This window comes from Neofelis nebulosa, chromosome 14 (assembly GCF_028018385.1).
Source record: "Neofelis nebulosa isolate mNeoNeb1 chromosome 14, mNeoNeb1.pri, whole genome shotgun sequence".
Classification (NCBI taxonomy): Eukaryota; Metazoa; Chordata; class Mammalia; order Carnivora; family Felidae; genus Neofelis; species Neofelis nebulosa.
The window spans coordinates 48173643-48195082 of record NC_080795.1 but is presented as its reverse complement, the minus strand read 5'-3'; the positions used below and the strand labels follow the sequence as shown (position 1 = coordinate 48195082).

Here is a 21440-nt window from a genome sequence, read left to right as displayed (position 1 = left end):
TCTCTATAATTAAGCTTCTCATTTAAATAAAATGCCTTACTGGTTTAGAAATGTTTTGTTTCCAGGTTTCTTAATTTTCTTTCTCCCTTTTTTTTTTTTTTTGGGGGGGGTGGGGGGGATAAAAGATTGTTGATTTAGACAAGAGGTTTCAGAGAGTAGGGGCAAGTAACATTTGCTCATTGTTTGCAGGCGTTTGCAAGTAAAATCACCGGCATGCTGTTGGAATTATCCCCAGCTCAGCTGCTTCTCCTTCTAGCAAGTGAAGATTCTCTGAGAGCAAGAGTGGATGAAGCCATGGAACTCATTATAGCACATGGACGGTAAAGTATATAATTGGGAAGGTATTTCAGTTTAAACATCAACTACTTTAAGATATGGTGGCACTACATCCTAAAAATAAAATTTATACTATAAATACATGACATTAAATGTTTTTTGAAGAGATGGCTTAAAATTCACGAGTGACAGTTGAGTTTCACATGTATTAGAAAGGTAGAATTTTAGCGTGACTTATGCTCTAAAAATCTTTTATATACCTGAAATTTAGAAATTACTTGAAAGAAGTACATCCCAAATTCTCTACCAGAATACCCCTGATGGCAGAGGCCAGATACTTCAAGGAATTGGTGTGTAGTCCCTGAGTTCTTGCCATAAGCATGAAATTTCTTTTAGGACTTCTGATTTGTTTTAAAAATTCCTGTAAGTTTTTGCTTTCTGTTGTGTAATATATTTCTTTTACTGTAAAACCTAAGATTATCTAACAGCTAAATAATTCTTTTCCCAGGGTGACATCAGGAAGATATGCCAAACTTATTCGGTGCCTTCTGTTCTGGGGCCACTCTGATATCCAGTTTGGCTTTGAAATGTTAATTATTATTTTTTTAATGTTTATTTTTATTTATTTTTTTTCAATATATGAAATTTCTTGTCAAATTGGTTTCCATACAACACCCAGTGCTCATCCCAAAAGGTGCCCTCCTCAATACCCATCATTTTAATGTTTATTTTTGAGAGAGAGAGAGAGAGACAGATCGCAAGTGGGGGTGGGGGGTGGGCAAAGAGAAGGGGAGACACAGAATCTAAAGCAGGCTCCAGGCTGAGCTCTCAGCACAGAGCCCAATGCAGGGCTAAAACTCACAAACTATGAGATCATGACCTGAGCTGAAGTCAGACACTTAATAACCAACTGACCCACCCAGGCACCCCAGTCTTATTTTAGATGCAAATTTCTGTCTTTTCTTCCTAGTCATGATTTTACATGAGGAACTTGGATTGGATATAGTTCTAAGAAATGGATAAGTGGGTAGGTTAAGCACTGAAACTTAATAGCCACTTATCTGTTTCATAGCCTTTGAATGGTCGAAGCAAAAAGACCATTGCTAGAAGTTTATTTTCTTTACTGTTAATTATTTTTTTCCTTCTCTGGGCTTTTATGTACTGTTTCTTCATTCCTTTTCCCAGTCTCTGGACGTAATCAACACCATGATAGAGCTCAGCCCATTATAGGAAAGGTTTTGAGGAATGTGCATTTTGATAAAAAGATGGTTATAAACAGGGGCTCCTGGGTGTGGCTGAGTTGGTTAGGCATCGGACTCGACTTTGGCAGAGCCTGCTTGGGATTCTCTCTCCCTCACTTTCTGTCCCTCCCTGGCTCATGTGTGTACTCTGTAAATCAATAAATAAATTTTATAAAAATCTTTCTTAAACATACGTAAGGTTTGCATTATTAGTAGTGTTTTCTACTGAATGCAAGTAAAAGACTTGCATTCAGTAGAAGACTTGAAGACTGCTTTCAGCTGGCTTTATAAAGTAAATAGTGAATTTATTAGTATTCTAGAGTAATTAAATACACTAAGGAATTCAGTTCCCATTGTGATTGCTTTCTGAACCTTTTCTGTTCTCTTAACAATGCTCCCTGTGAGCCTAATCTTCAGTCCCCCTGTGAAGACTGCATTTATTTTGTCTTAAACCAGGTAGCCTTTATCTCATTATCTTGAATCACACATGTAAAATCTGTTTTTTGTGTGTATATAATACTGACTTCCCTGCTCTTACATATGCACTAAGACTAGTAAGTGCCCTAGGTATTTATTTCAAAACTTTAAATGTATTTATAAATTCTTATAAATTCAAATGCATGTTTCTCTACACTGAATTTTAGAAGTTTCAGTTATCTGGAATGTGAAAGGTTATTTTGTTTGTTTTTAGGGAAAATGGAGCTGATAGTATCCTGGATCTTGGATTATTAGACTCCTCAGAAAAGGTACAGGTAAGAGATATTTTGTACATGTGCTAGTAGTAAGCACTTGGAACTCTAATTTAGCACAGCCTGAATTAAGCTTGAATTTAGAGATGTCATGAATTTCTTAGGGCTTATTCCTTAAGGAAGAATTGAGTGCCAAAGATGCAGAGAAAATGAGACATGTGGAGGAGAGCAGTAAAGAAGGCTTTTTTAGCACATGATGTATTTCATTCTTGAGCTACCTGAGAACTTCACTGCCACTCAAGGTGGAGCAAACCCAGTATAATCTTATCTCTTCCATTACTACAACTAAAAACTGAACAAAATGCGAAAAGGAACTGCCTGAGGATTCTAAAAAGTAGACAATAGCATACTGATTATAGAGGAAAGTCAAAACTTGAAAAACAGCTGGTATGCTATTGTTTCAGGCACGAGAGTAAGCTGATTCCCTTTTACTCCCACCATAGTTGGAAGATAGAAAAGGCTCTGAGAACTAAACTGTGGTATGAAACCATTGTCCAAGTCCCAGACTATTACAGATGGTGCTGGGCAGACCCAAACAGTATGATAAAAGGCTGTGAAAATTTGTTACTGGAATCACTGCACATAGATGTGACATTTCAGTCTGAATCTAACCAGGTTGATTGCCTCCTAAAACCGCAAAATATCACCATTCTCCCTATCATTTTAACAAGACCCAGAGTTTCACAACATAATATTTAAAAGGCCCGGGAGGCATTCCAAAATACAAAGAGCCAGGAAAGGCCAACCAGTTTTCCTGGGAAAAGACCCAGTAGATACCAACTTCAAGATGAACTACCACAGATTTTATCTCATACTCTATGAGACAAACACTAATGAACTGAAAGAGGGGGTTCACAGCAGAGAAATAGAAACTTTAAAAGAGAACCAAGGGAAAAGTTTAGAATTAAAAGAGTATCTGAAAGAAAAAAATTCGCCAGATAAGTCAATAGCAGAATGAAGATGATAGGAAAGTGTCAACTTGTAGATAGAAATTATCTACTCTGAAGAACAGAGAGAAGATTCTGAACAAAAGAACGATTTTTGGATCTGTGGGACCATATCAAAAGATCAAACATCCAAGTCATTAGAGTATCCAGAAGAAGAGATATTCCTGTAGCAACAGGAAAATATGTGAAGAAATAGTAACTGAAAACTTACCAAATGTGGTACACGACATAGATTTATAGATTCAAGGTACTCAGTGAACCCTAAATAGGATAAAGTGAAAGAAAACTACGTATTATCATCGAACTGCTGTAAAACTAAGCAAAGAATAGTGCCTTATGTATAGAGAAACTGATTTGAAAGACCATGGATTTCTCATCAGAACTGGTATAGGCCAGAAGACAGTGGTTCATCATCCTCAGAGTGCTTTAAGAATTGTCGATCTAGGGGCACCTGGGTAGCTCAGTCGGTTAAATATCTGACTTCAGCTCGGGTCACGATCTCACAGTTGTGGGTTCAAGCCCCATGTCAGGGTCTGTGCTGACAGCTCAGAGCCTGGAACCTGCTTCAGATTCTGTGTCTCCCTCTCCCTCTGCCCCTCCCTTGCTCTCTCTCTCTCAAAAATAAACAAACATTAAAAAAAAAAAAGAGAGAGAGAGTTGTCAATCCAGGGACACCTGGGTGGCTCAGTCAGTTAAGCATCGAACTCTTGGTTTTGGCTCAGGTCATGATCTCATGGTTCATGAGATCAAGCCCCACATTACGCCCTGTGTTGACAGTGCAGAGCCTGCTTGGGATTCCTTCTGTCTCCCTCTCCTTCTCCCTCCTCCTCCCCTGCTTGCAGTCTGTCTCTCAAGAAGTTAATCCAGAATTCTATATCCAGCACAAATATCTGTGAGGAATTAAGGGGAAAGAAGCTACCATTTTCATTAGTGATTTTTTTAAATGGACAGAGAAGGATTTAACAGGCATGAGCTTCCTATACCACAGTTCTGAAAGGATGAATTTAAAAGTTTATTTACAGGGGCGCCTGGGTGGGTCAGTAGGGCATCCAACTGGATTTCAATTCAGGTCATGATCTCAGAGTTCAGTTTGTGAGATCGAGCCCCTCGTGGGCTATGCACTGATAGCATGGAGCCTGCTTGGGATTCTCTCTCCCTCTCTCTGGGCCCCTCCCCCATGTGCATGCACTCTCTCTCAAAATAAACTTTAAAAAAAGTTTATTTACATTTAAATGTTGCTTTACCTGCCTGACTTCACTTTCAATGACTTTAGAAATGACTTTAGTCATTTCAATGACTAGTTTATATGTTTTGTTTTAAAAATCAGTTTGGGGATTTAATCTCTGATATTCTATTATTAGGAAAACCGAAAGCGTCATGGTTCTAGTCGAAGTGTTGTAGATATGGATTTAGACGATACAGATGATGGTGACGATAATGCCCCTTTGTTTTACCAACCTGGAAAAAGAGGATTTTATACTCCACGGCCTGGCAAAAACACAGAAGCAAGGTTGAATTGTTTCAGAAACATTGGCAGGTAAAATAATCCTAATCTTACATTTGAATTTTTATAAAATTTCAGTTCAAGACTTTTCTAAAAGTTTTTAAAATGTGTATATGCTCTATTTCATACTGATTAGAAATGAGGCTGTAGAAAATTTCTCAAAATACTGTATATATATTATGTATGTATGTGTGGGGTTATATATGTTCTAGAATTATTTTCAAATTTAAATATATTTCCCTGTTTTTATTTTTAGGATTCTTGGACTATGTCTGTTACAGAATGAACTATGTCCTATTACATTGAATAGACATGTAATTAAAGTGTTGCTTGGTAGGAAAGTAAGTGATTTTAATGAACCTAACTGCTTTTACAATTGCAAAATTTTCCTTTTATAGCCATTATAAGTCCTTTTCAAACCTTTAGTGACATGGGAAAAAAAATCTCAATACACGGAGGAGATAGCATAGCAGAGTGGGTGACACAGGTGGGTTTGACAGTGTCTGACAGACCTGGATCTTGTTGCAGACAAATCCCCTGACACCTATCGCAGATTTTCCCATTTAGAAAATGGTAAAACTATATAGTGCCTGGTAAGTGCTCAATAGATTTTAACGATTATTATTTGTTCAAACAGGTGGTAGTGGAAGTAGTAGTAGTATTTTATTGAAAAGAGCATTGTTGGCTTCAAAAATCTATGTAAGATGTACAGGAGGGAGGGGGACAAAAGAATGTAAGAAAATCCAGCATAGCATGCTTGATCTTTATCTCTGGGTGATAGAACTAGCTTAATTTCCTTATATGCTTTGATAGTTTGCCTGCCTGCACATTCTTTTTATACTGGGAGGAGGGGAAAAAACCACATCCTTTAAAATTAATGTATAATACCAACTATGCAGCTTTTGGTTTAAAATGTAACTGCCAGTGTTTTAAAGGTAGTATAAAGAAATTACTCGACACAAAACAATGAGATATTTTAGTCTTTTCCAGCAATGTATATCGCACATCTGATACAAATTAACACTGTTAAAGCTGTAGTCGATTTTTTAAATCACATTCACTGATGAATAGTTTTCTATTAATACAGCATATCATATGTATGTGGGTGTGTGTGTATACATACATACATATATATATATACACACACATATATATACATATTTTAACTCTGACCCTGTTGAATTCTTAAAATATTCCAGCTAAATGTTCTTGTCCAAAGAAGAACTAGGTTTAAAGCTCAGCAACAGCTCAGAAATGTTGATATGTGGATTCTTTAACGAGGTTTATGGAAAAGATCATGGAATCAAATAGACTCCAGTATAACCCAATGATATGACTGTCAACAAGTTATTGAATTCCTTTGAGCATCAGATTCATCATCTAGAATTAATAATCTATTTTATTATAATCAAGACTAAATAGGATATATATTAAGGACCAGCTGCTTAGCATAATCATTGTTTAATAATTAATGCAGGATTTTTGCAAATTATTTTGTAACTTAAACTCCTCCATTACTGGCTTTTTTTTTTTTTTTCCTCCAAAATACATGTTACATTTTTTATACCTTGAAAATTAAACACGTTATCAGAGCCAAAGATTAAAATTTTATCTTTTTAAATCAGTTTTAATGTACTTAGTGGAATATTATTCTTTATACCTTCAAATTAGATAAAATTGTAGTGAAGATGTTTTATGATTGAGTTCTATATGATTACTTCCTTAGGTCAATTGGCATGATTTTGCTTTTTTTGACCCTGTGATGTATGAGAGTTTACGGCAACTTATCCTCGCTTCTCAGAGTTCAGATGCTGATGCTGTTTTCTCTGCAATGGATTTGGCATTTGCAATTGACTTGTGTAAAGAAGAGGGTGGAGGACAGGTAAAGCAAATATGTAACTTTCTGATTCTGGCAAGAGAATTTGGTTAGTCTGTTGTGCTTATTTTATACAGAAACAGTTTGGATGGGGACATAGAGCGAGAGACACACACACAAACATGCAGAGAAAAGACACGCTAGACTGACAGGCATAGAGAGAAGGATGGAGGGTTAATGAGACAGACTGAAAAGTAGTTTTTAGTGCTTATTTAGGCCTAAATTTTTGCATCCCTTAGATATTGGTCAGCAATTTGTGTTTAGATTTTAGAATTTTAGGGAATTATTTTATGAACTGTAGACTTACTACTGCTTTGACCAAATTGCTTTTAAATGGCAGTGCTAAATTATTACAGGTTGAACTTATTCCTAATGGTGTAAATATACCAGTCACTCCTCAGAATGTGTATGAATATGTGCGGAAATATGCAGAACACAGAATGTTGGTAGTTGCAGAACAGCCATTACATGTGAGTATTTTCTCAAAAGTGTTATTTGATCTGATGAGGCTATTTGTGTCTTCATGTGGTAAACTATTTCAGAGTGTATTCAGCTTGCCTATAAAAGGTTAAAATTTTTAAACCAAATTAATGTATGTGCAGTGTAAGTTACACCTGAATCCAGACCAAGCATTCACCTTCTGTTGGGTAAAACTACTTGGATTAACTATATGATCATCAAAGTCCATTTGGTGAGTAAAAGTTCAGAAAGGATTCTTGTGGAACTGAAATGACTACTGTTTTGGGGTCCTACCACCACCCATACTTGAAGGCGACTGACTTGAAGGACTCCAAGGCAATAGTACTGATAGTTATGGTTTATTGTAGCAAAAGGACTCCCGGCAAGGGAAAAAGTACATCAAACCAAATCTGGAGGAATCTAGGTGCAGGCTTCCAAAGTTCTCTCTCTGGGGCCGTGGGTTGTCACAAAGAATATACTTATTTCCTCCAACAGTGAATTAGAGACACATGGACAGTGTTTGTGTTTAGAGAAGCCTGCTTAAGAGTCACAGCTCAGGTTTTATATTAGAGGCCAGTCCTGTAAGCATTTTCTGCCTATGCAGCCAGCCCTGATTACTGAAATTTAGACTGTTAGAGGCATGTGTTCATCGTAAGTCACATTGTCTGCACAAATAGTCTAGGTAAGCTGGCACAGCAGGGTTCATTGCTCCAGGCATTCAGAGCAGCCATATCAGTAATGTAGGGGGAACATTCCAAAAACCAAGTTTCCAGATGCCAGCCAAGGACCATCCCCCTCCAGGAGAGCCTTCTAAAGAGCAACATCAGTCCTGCTGTATTTGTCAGGTGTTCTGATCTCTGTGCTGGGAATAATTGTGCAGGCTCTGAAGTCCTACTGTCAGGATTCAAATCATGGCTGCAACACTCTTTAGCTGTTATATGACACTAGCAAACTACTTAAGTATTTTGTGCCTTGGTTCCCTCTTCTGCAAAATGAGGATAGAATTAAATGCATTAATACATGTAAGGTGCTTAAGAACAGTTCATGGCACATGGTAATTTCTCAGTGAGCCTCTAGATTTTGAGTGTGTGTTCTTTTGTCGTACTTTTCATAGCATGTGACAGGATAGCATGTTTGACAAATTGAAGCTATTCTTACTTCATGAGTAGCCTATTTTATTAATGTGTAAATTATTTCAGTTAAATCCTGGTGTATAACAATATGGTTTCACCTTTGAACCTATTGCCTGCCTATTCATGATGCCTTTTTTCCCCCCTCTGCCTCTCTTTTGAATCTGTCAATTTAAAAATACTTAATTTTATTTCTTTCTCTCTGGTTTAAATGAGAACTACTATTCTTAGGCTGCTAAAGTTAGATATTGGGCTTTAACAACAAAAAATGCTACATGGAAAATAAAGTACTCAGGGTAATAAAAAGGTAATTTTTAAAATATTCTGTAGGCAATGAGGAAAGGTCTACTGGATGTGCTTCCCAAAAATTCATTAGAAGATTTAACAGCAGAAGATTTTAGACTTTTGGTAAATGGCTGTGGTGAAGTTAATGTGCAGATGTTGATCAGTTTCACCTCTTTCAACGATGAATCAGGTAGGAAATTTTGTGAATGTTTATTTAAGGAATACACTTGATAAATTTACAGGGTTTAGAAATGCTGTATAACTCAGGTGTTCAAGGCTTTTTGTGTACATTTTTAAGATATTACTGAACTATGATGGCTTAGCATTAGGTTATTCTTAAATCTTTGGTTAACATTTCTAGGTTTTAAAGAGTATATGGTTTAGATTGAATACAAGTAAAACTTCATTGTGGTGAGCAGCTATGTAAATGGATTTTGTATACTAAGAAAATATAATCCATGTGAAAGTTCTATTGGCCTTTCCCAATTCCTCCTAATCTCTTAGACTCTCTAATTAAAGAATTTGACTGCATGGTGTTTGCTCTGTAGAACTGGACCCAGAGCTCACTTACAAAGACTTAACAACATACAAACACATGGAAAATCCAGAAAGAATAACAAGAGGTAGTGATATTCGTCCTAGAATAACATTTACCTTCAGCGCCTGATTTTCTGTAACACTTCGTTTTCAAGTGGCCTAGGAATAGAATTTGAGCTGTGACTGTACCATAAAGACACTGGAAGCCATGAAATTCCTTGTGGAAGGATTACACCTATAGTCCAAAATTATTGCCTACGTGAAGGCACTGATTTTTTCCCCCTTTTTCATATTTTGCAAACAGCTTCAGCTAAATTATAGCAAGTTAAATTTTGTTTTTTCTTCATGCTTGACAACGTATAGATTCATTGTAAAATAGTTTCTGTGCTACTTTTTAGTATAGTTTTCAATACTGGTGAGATGAGAATTTGTCTCATTTACAAACCAAAAACCTAAGAGGGAAAAATAAATACCTAAGGACCCTCCATATATGATCCTCAGATTAGCAGCATCAGTGTCATCTAGAAGTGTTTTAGAAATGCAGAATTTCAGTTCTTTTCCTCCCTTCTCTCAGACCTAGTGGATGCGAATCTGTATTTTAAAAAGATCCCCAAGTAATTTGTAAACTCATTAAAATTTGTGAAGCACTGGTGTAAGTTCAACAGATAGGATTAAAGTATTGATTATCAATTTTGAGGCTGATGATCCATTTTTCTTGGTCATCTTAAGTCAGGATTGAGTAATGAACTATAGAAGTTTTGCATTATGCAAATGGTCCTAATTTCCTATATTAGGAATTAAACCCCTGATCCTAAATAACAGTTCTGTATCTATTTTTTATAAGAAGCAGTGTTTTAAAGTAATAATTGGTACAGTATATTGGATTTATATTTTTCATAGGAGAAAATGCTGAGAAGCTCTTGCAGTTCAAGCGTTGGTTCTGGTCAATAGTAGAGAAAATGAGCATGACAGAACGACAAGATCTTGTAAGTTAAAATTTTTACAAAATTTGCAAAACAAAATATGAAATGTTAAAATACTGTGTATGATAACCTTTTAAGTTTGTAATGGTTGGTCATTTTAATTTTGGTTAAGGAAAATTATAGAAGGTCAGAAATATAAGGCAGTTTTGGTTTTTCTACTCCAGAACTGAAAACCTGTAAAGCTGTAAGCAGAATGAAATACGTTTAGCTATTGATACGCTGTCCTTAGTCCCAGAAGAAAATACCAGTTGATTGTTGAGACAAATGTTTCTTTTTCCCTATAGTGCTTGCATATGCTGGCTGCTCCTTTTATATATCCTTAATCCTTTTGACCAGTGGCAAGCCTTTGCAAAATTTCTAAATAGTATCTTGATTGCTATCTGTATAGTGTACTAAGAATAGAGTAGCTTATGATATGTATTAAGTCTGTGATTTTAATGTTACTACTTATTATTAGAATCATAAATTAGATAATATAAACTTTGATCATAGTGAAAGCCTACCAAGTCAGTGGAATCTAGGTCTATCCTTGAGTATATTCATAACCAAATCAACCTGTCCATCAGTCTTGAAAGGTAGTCTTCACTAGACTTTGAGAAATTTGTGGGATGTTCCTTACCCAGAAAATTCCAGAGATCCTTTCTGCCATATTCCTCATGGTTCTTTGCAACATCTTCCCTATCAAACCAGCCTTAGTTCTTTGTAATTGACAACCATACTTCTTGTGGAATATATTTTTAAAAATCCAGTGTCTAGATATATTCTCCAATTTTATCTGAGAGAGGGGAAATGGTTAGTGTGTGGGAAAGCACAAAACTTGACAGTTTCCCATTTATCTCCAGCTCAGTAGTAACTTATTTTTTGGAGTGGGGGAGTCTGCATTTAGCATCCTTGATTTTTTTTTTTTTTTTTTATTAAATTTTTTTAAACATTCATTTTTGAGACACAGCATGAGCAGGGGAGGGGCAGAGAGAGAAGGAAACACAGAATATGAAGCAGACTCCAGGCTCTGAGCTGTCAGCACAAAGCCTGACGTGGGGCTTGAACCCACGAAGCATGAGATCGTGCCCTGAGCCAAAGTCTGATGCTAATTAACTTAACGACTAAGCCTCCCAGGTGCCCAGCACTACTTAATTTTTAAATGGACCCAGGAGTCTTCCAATATTTCTGCACTGTAGTGAAACAAGTTGTTCAGTAGTCCTTTTAGCTAGTTCTGTTCTTGGTTTAGCCACTCTGGTAATTTCTACTTCGGTTGTTCCCTAGGTGGATTCCATATAATTCAACTTTCCCAATATTGTGGACCCTAAAGTCTCTACCAGTGTGCATGGTTTCAGGACCACCTGTACTCAGTTTTTTGATTCAGTTACCTTGTTTCTTTAAGAGCCCATTATCGGTTCAGTAAGACCTATCAAAAACAGAGATAAAAATGATTGGCTATCTGGGGCGCCTGGGTGGCTCAGTCGGTTAAGCGGCCCACTTCGGCTCAGGTCATGATCTCGCGGTCTGTGGGTTCGAGCCCCGCGTCGGGCTCTGTGCTGACAGCTCAGAGCCTGGAGCCTGTTTCAGATTCTGTGTCTCCTTCTCTCTGACCCTCCCCCGTTCATGCTCTGTTTCTCTCATCTCAAAAATAAATAAATGTTAAAAAAAATAAAAATAAAAAAAAAAATGATTGGCTATCTGGTATAAATTCTAAGGTTCTAATGGACTTTTTTTTTTTTTTTAAACTATTCCCTAGTACTAACTTTGTTTTTAAACCTAATGTATCCTTAGTCCAGTCAGTCAAGTTAAATTTCACTGTAGTTTCTGCCTTCCACGGGAAGAAAATTTGCTAACTATTCAGTCTTTAAAATGAAAGATCTCCCTTTGTAAAGGGCCTCAGGATTTCCTATTAACAGCTTTAATTTGAGGGTCACTCCTATTTACAGGGCTTAAGCATTATATCAAGGGGTTTCCCCCCTCCTCTTTTGAGAAGGATGCTTCACAGTTGTTGGTTTTATCCTGATGTGCTGAGGAGAAAAACTAAAGGACATAAGAATATAACAGACCATTCAGAGCAAACTCTTCTTCCTTGGGTTACTAGTCTTGCAAATTATAGGGTTTTTGGGTTAATGGGTAAGACCACATAGTTTATCCTCCTCTTAGAGAGTCACAGTTCACTAGTAAAAGTTCTGAAAAGTCCTGTAGTATTTCTTTTCTTCTAGCAATGGTAGTTATCTACCCTACCTAGCCATATACAACCTTGGAGAAACATTTTACATTAACTTTGTTTTTTTTTTTACCTGTAAAATGAGTAGATTAGACCAGCTTTATCTCTAGAGCATCTTCCAGTCCTTAAAGTTCTTTGCGGGGGTATCTAGATGACTCAGTTAAGCATCCAACTTCAGCTCAGGTCATGATCTCATGGCTCATGAATTTGAGCCCACATTGGGCTCTGTACTGACAGCTCAGAGCCTGGAGCCTTCTTTGGACTCTTGTGTCTCCTTCTCTCTCTCTTCCCCTTCCCTGCTCGTGTGCACGCGCTCTCTCTCTCAAAAATAAACACACACACATATACATATATATGTAAAGTTCTTTGAAGATTTTGTAGACCTGACACTTAGAGTTTCTTTTTCTGCCCCTTCTAGAGAATTAGATAAGATTTCTCGTAAAACCATTCTTCGGGAAAGCAAATCATTATGGGGGTTAAGGGCACCAATCTACTGCACAGTTGAAAATCTGAGTATAACTTCTGACTCCCCCCCCAAAATTTTACTAAAGTTTTTATATTAGTAAACAGTGCATTACACATATTTTGTACATTATTGTATTTTTTTTTAAGTTTTTATTTATTTTTGAGAGGGAGTGGGAGAGGGGCAGAGACGAAGAGACAATCCCAAGCAGGCTCCGTACTCTCACAGAGCCCAATGCAGGGCTTGATCTCACAAACTGTGAGATCATGACCTAAGACAAAATCAAGAGTTGGACACTTACTGAGCCACCCAGGCGCCCCATATAACTGTATTAAGAAAATCATAAGGAAAATATATAGTATCATACTATATTTATTAAAAAGTTTGCCTGTGGGCTCCTGGCTGGTTCAGGTTGCTGGAACATGTCATTCTTGTGAGTTCGAGCCCTATGTTGTATGTAGAGATTACTTAAAAAAACCTTTTCTATGTGGAATTTAAGAAACTTAACAGAGGATCATAGAGGAAGGGAAAGAAAAATAGAGAGGCAAACTATAAGAGACTTTTTTTTTTTCAACAATTTTTGAGAAAGAGCACAAGCAGGGGAAGGGCAGAGAGAGGGAGACATAGAATCTGAAGCAGGCTCCAGGCTCTGAGCTGTTAATGCAGAGCCTGATGTGGGGCTCGAACCCATAAACTGAGTCTTTGAACTTCTCTTTAGAGATTTTGTGCCCTATTTCCACTAAACGATACTTTGTGGAATTTAACCACTAGAAAGGCCCACAGAGAAACTGAGGCCCTGAAATACAGTCACTTTTCTACATACCTGACACTTTTTTCTCTTTTGACCCTGAACCTTTCTTGAGAGGGGCAGAGAGAGAGGGAGACACAGACTCCGAAGCAGGCTTCAGGCTCTGAGCGGTCAGCACAGAGCCCTGTGCAGGGCTTGAACACACAAGCTGTGACATCATGACCTGAGCTGAAGTCAGACACTTAACCGACTGAGCCACCCAGGCGCCCCAGTGCAAGAAATAAATTTAAAACCCCATTCAAAATCCTATCCCTTTGTAGGTTTTACCTTAAGAATAGGGTTCTGTGTAGATGTTGGCAGAGTTAATGTTATTATATTAAAAGCCAAAATTGTAATTATTATACTCCTGTTTAGGTTTACTTTTGGACATCAAGCCCATCATTACCAGCCAGTGAAGAAGGATTTCAGCCTATGCCCTCAATCACAATAAGACCACCAGATGACCAACATCTTCCTACCGCAAACACTTGTATTTCTCGACTTTACGTCCCACTCTATTCCTCTAAACAGATTCTCAAACAGAAGTTGCTACTCGCCATTAAGACCAAGAATTTTGGTTTTGTGTAGAGTATAAAAAGTGTGTATTGCTGTGTAATATTACTAGCTAATTTTGTAGATTTTTTTCCATTTGTCTATAAAAGTTTATGGAAGTTAATGCTGTCACACCCTGGTGGTACCTTAAAGAGATTAAATGCAAACATTCCTTGCTGAGTTTGTAGCTTAAAGGCCTGAGGAGCACTAGCAACATTTGACTATAATGGTTTGCTAGTCAACAACTTCTGGGTCTAACCCCAGCCAAAGATGACAGCAGAACAACATAATTTACACTGTGATTTATCTTTTTGCTGAGGGGAAAAATGTAAAATGTTCTGAAAATTCACTGCTGCCTTTGTGGAAAGTGTTTCAGCAAAGGTTCTTGTATAGAGGGAATAGGGAATTTCAAAATAAAAAATTAAGTATGTTCTGTGTTTTCATTTTAACTTTTTTTATGGTGTTTAATTTGTGGTTGGCTGCAATTGTGTATCATGTATATGGAACTTGTAAAAAGTTCTGGACATTCAGATCTTAGAGATGAAATCACTTTTACCTATGAAAACCACTTTTATTGCGGTTTATTTTAGCTGCATTGAGCTCTAGGATATTAAATGATATCACTAATATTTTGCATGTAATTTGTTCATTTGAGTAAGGGCACTTTTTTTGTACATATGATGGGGCCAATGCACAATACTTTATCACAATCAACTTTTTTTTCTTTGTATCCCTATTTCAATGAGCAGTCAGTCAGGAGGTTACTGCACTTCAGTTCTAACTAGACATTTGTACTAAGGTATTTCAGTTATGTAAACTCAGCCTGGGCACTTTCTGATAACTGTAAAATGTTTTATAAGATCATGATTATTGAAGATACATTTTGGAAAATTTTAAATGTTCGTGAGCAGCTTAACTACTTTTGTATCTAGCCTTTTTTAAGTATCTTGTTACATTTACTTTTTTAAATAAAGAAATTACAGAAGAAATGTCAAGTAATATTGAAGAAACAATAGTTTTTATTTATGTAGTTGTACATTTTTAAACTAAGGGTAATACACCAACATGGTTGTGTGCATAAAAATTTTTGATTTAAAGAACGGAAAGTTTATATACACATGGACTATAAGAAAGAGAAGTAAATTAATCCACATTTTACAGTTAGCAGAGAATCCTGAATGGCACTGGCCAGGCCACCTTTTCTTTTTACAAATGAGGGACGTGAAGTGTGACCCTTACTTGGCATAGGAAGTTAACTCACTCACTTATACTTAGTAACTAAGTGACAGGTTCTTTTTTTGATGACCCATTAATTATGTAGCCTAGTACCAATCTCTAAATTCTTATGGTTTTAGTAGCTTTACTCAATGGCATAAAGAACACGGTTTTCTTCACTAAGTCTTCAAAAGGTGACTTAAAACTAGTCACTTTACATATTGAAAATGAGAGAAATTCTCTGAAATCTCTACCTTTCAATTCCTTTAGAGGACTCCTAGCCTTTGGGATGTTTTTCATGTTCAAAGGCACTATGCTTTTATTATATAACTTCCTGCAGAAGACTGAACCATGTGATATTCTCAGCCCTGCTGACACAAATATTAAAAACTAAAATAGTAGTGAAACTCATTGTATTACTTAAAAGTTACACAACATGCTGTATTAGATTTGTGTAAATTAACCAAAGGTTATTTTACAAAGTGAGACATTGATTTTTATGTCTAAATGCTATTTCTGAATAAATGAAATAGTAATTAGATTAAGAGCTAATTATCATCAGTGTGTCTGAAAGAGATAAAATTTATTTATCATCTTAACTTCTGTATGCACATGATGGGATAAAATATTAAATGAAAACAAACTAGATATGATTAGGACATTTGAAACCCTAATTGTGAACTTATTTTTAATAGTTATTGAAAGAATGAAAATATTTAAAATAATGCACAATGTCTTAAGTCTTCCTAAATCAAGATTTTGGTTAAATGCTTTTAGGATTATTAAAAGCAGAGTGAGTTTTTTTTTGTTTGTTTGTTTTTTTTGGTTTTGTTTTTTAAGTAAAGCATAAAATGGTTCTAAATGGAAAATAAAGTCATGTAAAATAAAGTTCTCTTTTGGTCTTGTTTAGTGATTAAATCTAATAGAATTGAAAACAAATTTAGGAAGAGAAGACCAAGAATGAACTTTACCAAGGGGTTTTCAATGTTTTCCTATTTTTGCCTTTTTTTCCATTAAATCATCTGAATATCTTGACTATCCAGTATAATAGTAGCTTACTGAGACAGACTTGAGTTTTTAAATAGTATGGTATCAGTCACTAGTACTTAAGATGATTATTTTTGTGTGTTTAAAGGTAGCCAGTGATTTCTAGGTCTGAACTCCAACAGATCTTCCCGTGAAGTAGTAGTTCTCATGGTACTTTATGCCTAAGATTCCCTGGTAGAGCTTGTTAGTGCAGATTTCCTAATCTTTGCCCATCCTTTCAATCACATTCTGATTCAGTAAACCTTAAGTGGAGTACAGAAATCTTCATTCTTAAAACAGAATCCCAAGTGATATTTTCAGTGTTTGCATTAACCTAAGTGGGTAGGCATGGACAGAGATGAATTCTCCTCTAAACATCATTTAAAGTAGAGATGTATTAAAAATGTGACTTGTCTATTCATCTCAAGATAAAGCAAATTGTTACCTCTTAGAGTTAAAAAAAAAAATTAACTGCATTGCTAGGACTGTGCAACATGAAGTTTCTCCTTTTATTATTTCCTGTGTGCCAGGCACTTTGTCAAGTGCTTTACATATAATATCTCATTTTATCCTTTGAGATAGGGGCTACTGCCATCCTCACAGACAGGAAACTAGACACAGGTTAAACAACTTGCTCCAGTTTACACAGCTAATAAGTGCTGGAGTAAAAGATTCTAGGCATTCTGGAGCTTGCATTCCTAAACACTGGGCTATACAATTTTGTGGAAGGTATGGTTACAAGCAAGTGAGTTGGTCATTAAGGGTTCTGATACCCAATTCGTGTGTGTGTATGCACATATGTGTATGTAGGGGATTTCTTCCATACCACCAAGCATTGGGCTGTAATATTTTGTGGATGGTATGCTTATAAGCAAGTTGCTCATTAAGGGTTCTGATACCCAATACCAGTGTGTGTGTGTGTGTAGGGGACTTCCTCCATCCACCAAGCGATGCAGCAACACTAGCACAATTTATCTCATTCTGACGCTGTCTACCTGGAAGTAGCATCAGATTCCACAGGTCAAGGGCTCAGTCCCACAAGACTGCTCTGCCCTTCACTTCAGATATCAATTGCAAGCCCAGGTTGTTACCTGTACTTGTGACTGACGAGCTGTAAATCAGAGGTTCCTATGAACCTCTCATTGGGTATTAATGATTCTCTAGAGTGGCTCACCAAATTCAGAGATCACTGGTTTATTATAAAAGGCTATAACTCAGGAACAACCAGATGGAAGATGAGCACAGGACAAAACATATATTAAAGGGTATGGAGCTTCCATGCCCTCTCAGAACATGCGACTCTTCCTGCATCTCCACATGTTCACCAACCTGGAAGCTCCTTGAACCCTTTGGGTTTTCATGGAGGCTTCATTACATAGACTAAGTCATTGTCCATTGATGACTGATTGAACCTTCCAGCACCTTTCTCCTCTCCAGAAGTGTGTGTGTGCATGGCAAGGTGGGACTGAAAGTTCCAACCCTGTAATCACATGGGATCAACTGGCAACTAGCTCCCAGGCTTAGATGTGGTCCAGAAGGTAGCTCATTAATATAACAAAAGACACCTTTACTACTCTCCTTACTTAAATTCCAAGGGTTTTAGAAGGTCAAAAGATACTGGCTTATTACTAGAATTCCATTCAGTCAATATCTAGTCCATCAATCATATCATGAAAAATATTTCCCAGGGCAAGACCACTCAGGTCTGTAAGCTTCCATGGTATCTTGTCAGGTTCCCAAAGCAGGAGTAGTGTCAGAAATAAATGCCTTCACCCTTTCAGGCAGCTGGTATCATCAGTGGTTCCTGTGTGGTCACTTGCTCTGAGTCTCTTTCTAGGTGTTAAAGTAATACTGGATTTCCTTCATGACATAAACCATTTATTCATCCTTTTACCCATAGCTGCTATTTTTCCTTCTCTCCATTTGTACCCAAACTTTAACTTTGGAAGGGATATTAGGTTTGGCCACTGTGCTTGTCTAGATTGCATGCACCAACAGTGGTCTGGCGTCCCTCCCCTCAAGTCCAGTTCTGTTCAAATAAGGTTACACAAGTGTAAAACTAATGGACTATTTTTATTCTCAGGCAATACAGCTGAATTCAGTTAGCCCCAATTTGTTAGACGGGGTGAAGGTACATCCTGCCTCATCAGGCTCTTAGGAATTGTGACATAAAGATTAAAAGCACAGTTACAATCTCTTGCTTAAGAATCATCCCTGCTTCCAGCCCTTGTAGTTGCAATAGGCCTGAGCTATGACCAACGCATCAAGTTGGAGGAAAAAAAGTGGAAGTGATGTCAGAAAGAGTATCAGCACCTTCCCCCAGCCTCTTTTCCCTGGATCCAACAGAAAAACAAACACAAACACAAATCTATCTAGCAGGGACACTCCCTTAGCCCCACTCATGTTAATGTTGAGTGTCTGTGCATAACTCATAAAGGCATGTAAGCCTTCATCCATTTACTTCCCCGTTTTAGACAACCAATGTTTTAATTGACCATTCCAATCCTCTAGCAAACTATTTTTCTGAGGGGGAATATCTCTGCCCATTGTTGGATATTATGGGCTGTAAAGTATGTTTGCTCCCTGGTCTGAAGCCGTGACAACTAGTTATCCAAATTGGTGCAATATTTGTCCTGGTTCTTCCATAATACTCTGAGTATCTGCATCTACCACTGGGTATGCAAAGCCCACTCCACAGTGAGGATCTGTTCTTGTCAGGACCCATCCGTAGCCCCCCCACAGCTACCAGCATCATTCTGACTTGCCAGCTATGTTCAGGGCCATCCAACCAGAGAACCTGCTACTACATTGCCACCCATAGTCTCTGCCTCTTGTTCGCAGACAGAATAGCTCTTACTGGCATTTTGTGCCTCAGAAGGTACAAGAGGGAAACATTTAGATTCATCCCATCTGTTCATTGCTGCAGTGTCCTCATATCCATTCATTTCATGGATCCGGGTAGCTATCTCAAGTGAGCACACAGGAATATATGCTGGTCGATTCCACTCCCTTTCCAAACCTGGAAGGGAATTCTGATGGGCATCAACATGTCCTACTTTAATTCATTCCTCCAATTTCCACAGGACTATGTCCCATGTGGGCATATCTTTAATGGGCCAGGTTTCCCCAATGGCTATTGGCCACTGCCCAGAAGTCAGTAAAAACCAAAATTTAGGGACTTTTACTGCCATTCAATTCTTCCATCACTGCCAGGAAAACAGCATGCAATTCAGCACAACAAGACTGATCTGTTTTTAACTTCTTTAATCAGAGTGGCGGCTTTCCAAACAGAATGCTGTCTATTTACCTTGGAACTGCCATCCACAGACCAAGTGGCTCTTTGTTGGTCAGTCAAGAGCTGTCTATAGGGCACTATCCAAGTGACAGTAAAATCCACACAGTTCCAGAGTCAGTCCTATGGAATAAGAGCCTCCTTCCTTGTAAGTATCTCCTCTTTGCATTCCCCAGGTAGCATGATACTGCATAACCCATTTCCATTTTATTATGGAAACTTTCTGTGCACTATCCTCTCCATTAGAGAATTTCCTAGACATCACCTAAGACATGTGGCTATTTCAGACTTCAAGATCATGTTATGTCTTTCAGTCATGGGAATAGCTTCAATAAATAATGTCAGATAACAAGGTAGTAAATGCCCCTCAAATGAAAGAAGATTCTCTTGTCCCAAATCCTAGTGGTCATCCTTAGGAGGCACTCGCAGGTTCTTGCCATAAGCCCCAGTCTACACTCCACATAGGGCTATTGCACAGAGAATTTGACCCTACCAGTACTCCAGCTTCTATTCCACACTGTGTGGGCTCAGGCAATCTTATTCGTTCCCACCTAGCACGTCCAATTAACATTGTTTGAAGGGTGGATTTACATGCCTTCTGTTTTATAGTACGAGGTAGGGAAAACGTTCTCAGTGCGATACAACATCTATCCCCAAATACAATCAGGTAAAAGAGACACAACCACTTCTCATAAAGCCTATTCAAACATACCAATTCTTCTACAAACTTTTACTGTAATTCCATCAACTCCTATATTCCTAACTAGTTTCCATTAGGATTTCATTGACAAATTTTGGTTTTACAACACTAGACGGAAGAAGTGATTTGCAGTCGAACATGATATCCATTCCCATAAAACATCCAGGTAACAGAGACACAACTTTACAAGTAGTCCCCAACTTACGGCAGTTTATCTTATGATTTTTCAACCTCATAATCGTGCAAAAATGATACGCATTATAAGTAGAAACTGTACTTCAAATCTTGATTTTGGGTCTTCTGCGGGGGCTAGTGGTATATGGGAATGATACTCCCCTGTGATGCTGGGCAGTGGCAGGGAGCACAGCAGCTACCAGTCACCCACATGATCACAAGGGTAAAGCACCAATACACTTACAACCATTCTGTACCCATACAATCATGCTGGTTTTCATTTTCAGTACAGCACTCGTTAACTTGTGTGAGATATTCAACACTATTATAAAATAATAAATGATTTTGCCCAACTATAAGCTAATGTAAACTGTTCTAAGTACATTTAGGGTAGGCTAGGCTGAGTTACGATATTTGGTAGGTTAGATCTATTAAATGCATTTTTACTTACAACATTTTCAACTTAGGATGGGTTTATCAGAACATAACCCCATTGTAAGTCAAGGAAGATTTGTATATCACACCTGCTGAAACATTCCAACTTTCATAATCCTATCACCCAGGAGTCAGCGCTTCACCACTCACTGGGTTTTAGTATCACAGTTCAAGAGACCCAGAAGTCCTGAAAACTTTTCACCTCCTGATCATTTTACTCACTCTTATACAAAAGACTGGATCTCCAGTGAGATGTGGAGCCAAGAAACCCTGGCCCTTTTGTCAATCTTTAACTTTATTAACCTCCCTAAGCCCTGCCTGAAGTGACTCCTGATCAAGTTTCTCATAGTAATCTCTACCTTCCTGCTTTTTAAATTTCTCCAAACAGGGATAAATACAGTTGACTTCTTTGGGGCCCTTTAAATTAGGGGGATCAATCAGGACTCCATTTGGCCCAGCCAACCTCAGGTAGTGCTGTATTAAAAGCTCTGTTTTAACCCCATCAATGTCCATTTTATTCATCCCATTTTTTGATAAACATCTGAAGATTTCTACCCTGCTGGGAAAAATCCCCTCTCCCTTGCACTCCTCTTTGTTTTGCCC

General features: G+C 37.5%; 1 protein-coding gene across 8 annotated transcripts in view; it reads left to right on the top strand.

Annotated features, from left to right (window-relative positions):
• UBR5 (ubiquitin protein ligase E3 component n-recognin 5) overlaps positions 1 to 14994 on the top strand; it is a 138787-nt gene extending 123793 nt beyond the window's left edge. For 6 of the 8 annotated variants that reach the window (XM_058698726.1, XM_058698725.1, XM_058698728.1 and 3 more), the window contains 9 exons: positions 190 to 320; positions 2209 to 2269; positions 4575 to 4750; positions 4974 to 5058; positions 6444 to 6599; positions 6950 to 7063; positions 8513 to 8657; positions 9905 to 9990; positions 13819 to 14994. In XM_058698726.1, coding sequence (XP_058554709.1) covers positions 190 to 320; positions 2209 to 2269; positions 4575 to 4750; positions 4974 to 5058; positions 6444 to 6599; positions 6950 to 7063; positions 8513 to 8657; positions 9905 to 9990; positions 13819 to 14031 — 1167 coding nt within the window. In that variant the 3' untranslated portion in view covers positions 14032 to 14994. Of the gene's footprint in view, positions 1 to 189; positions 321 to 2208; positions 2270 to 4574; positions 4751 to 4973; positions 5059 to 6443; positions 6600 to 6949; positions 7064 to 8512; positions 8658 to 9904; positions 9991 to 13818 lie in introns of those variants that run through there. The other 2 variants (XM_058698724.1, XR_009253372.1) reach the window with 2 other exon arrangements.
• The last annotated feature ends 6446 nt before the right edge of the window (positions 14995 to 21440 follow it).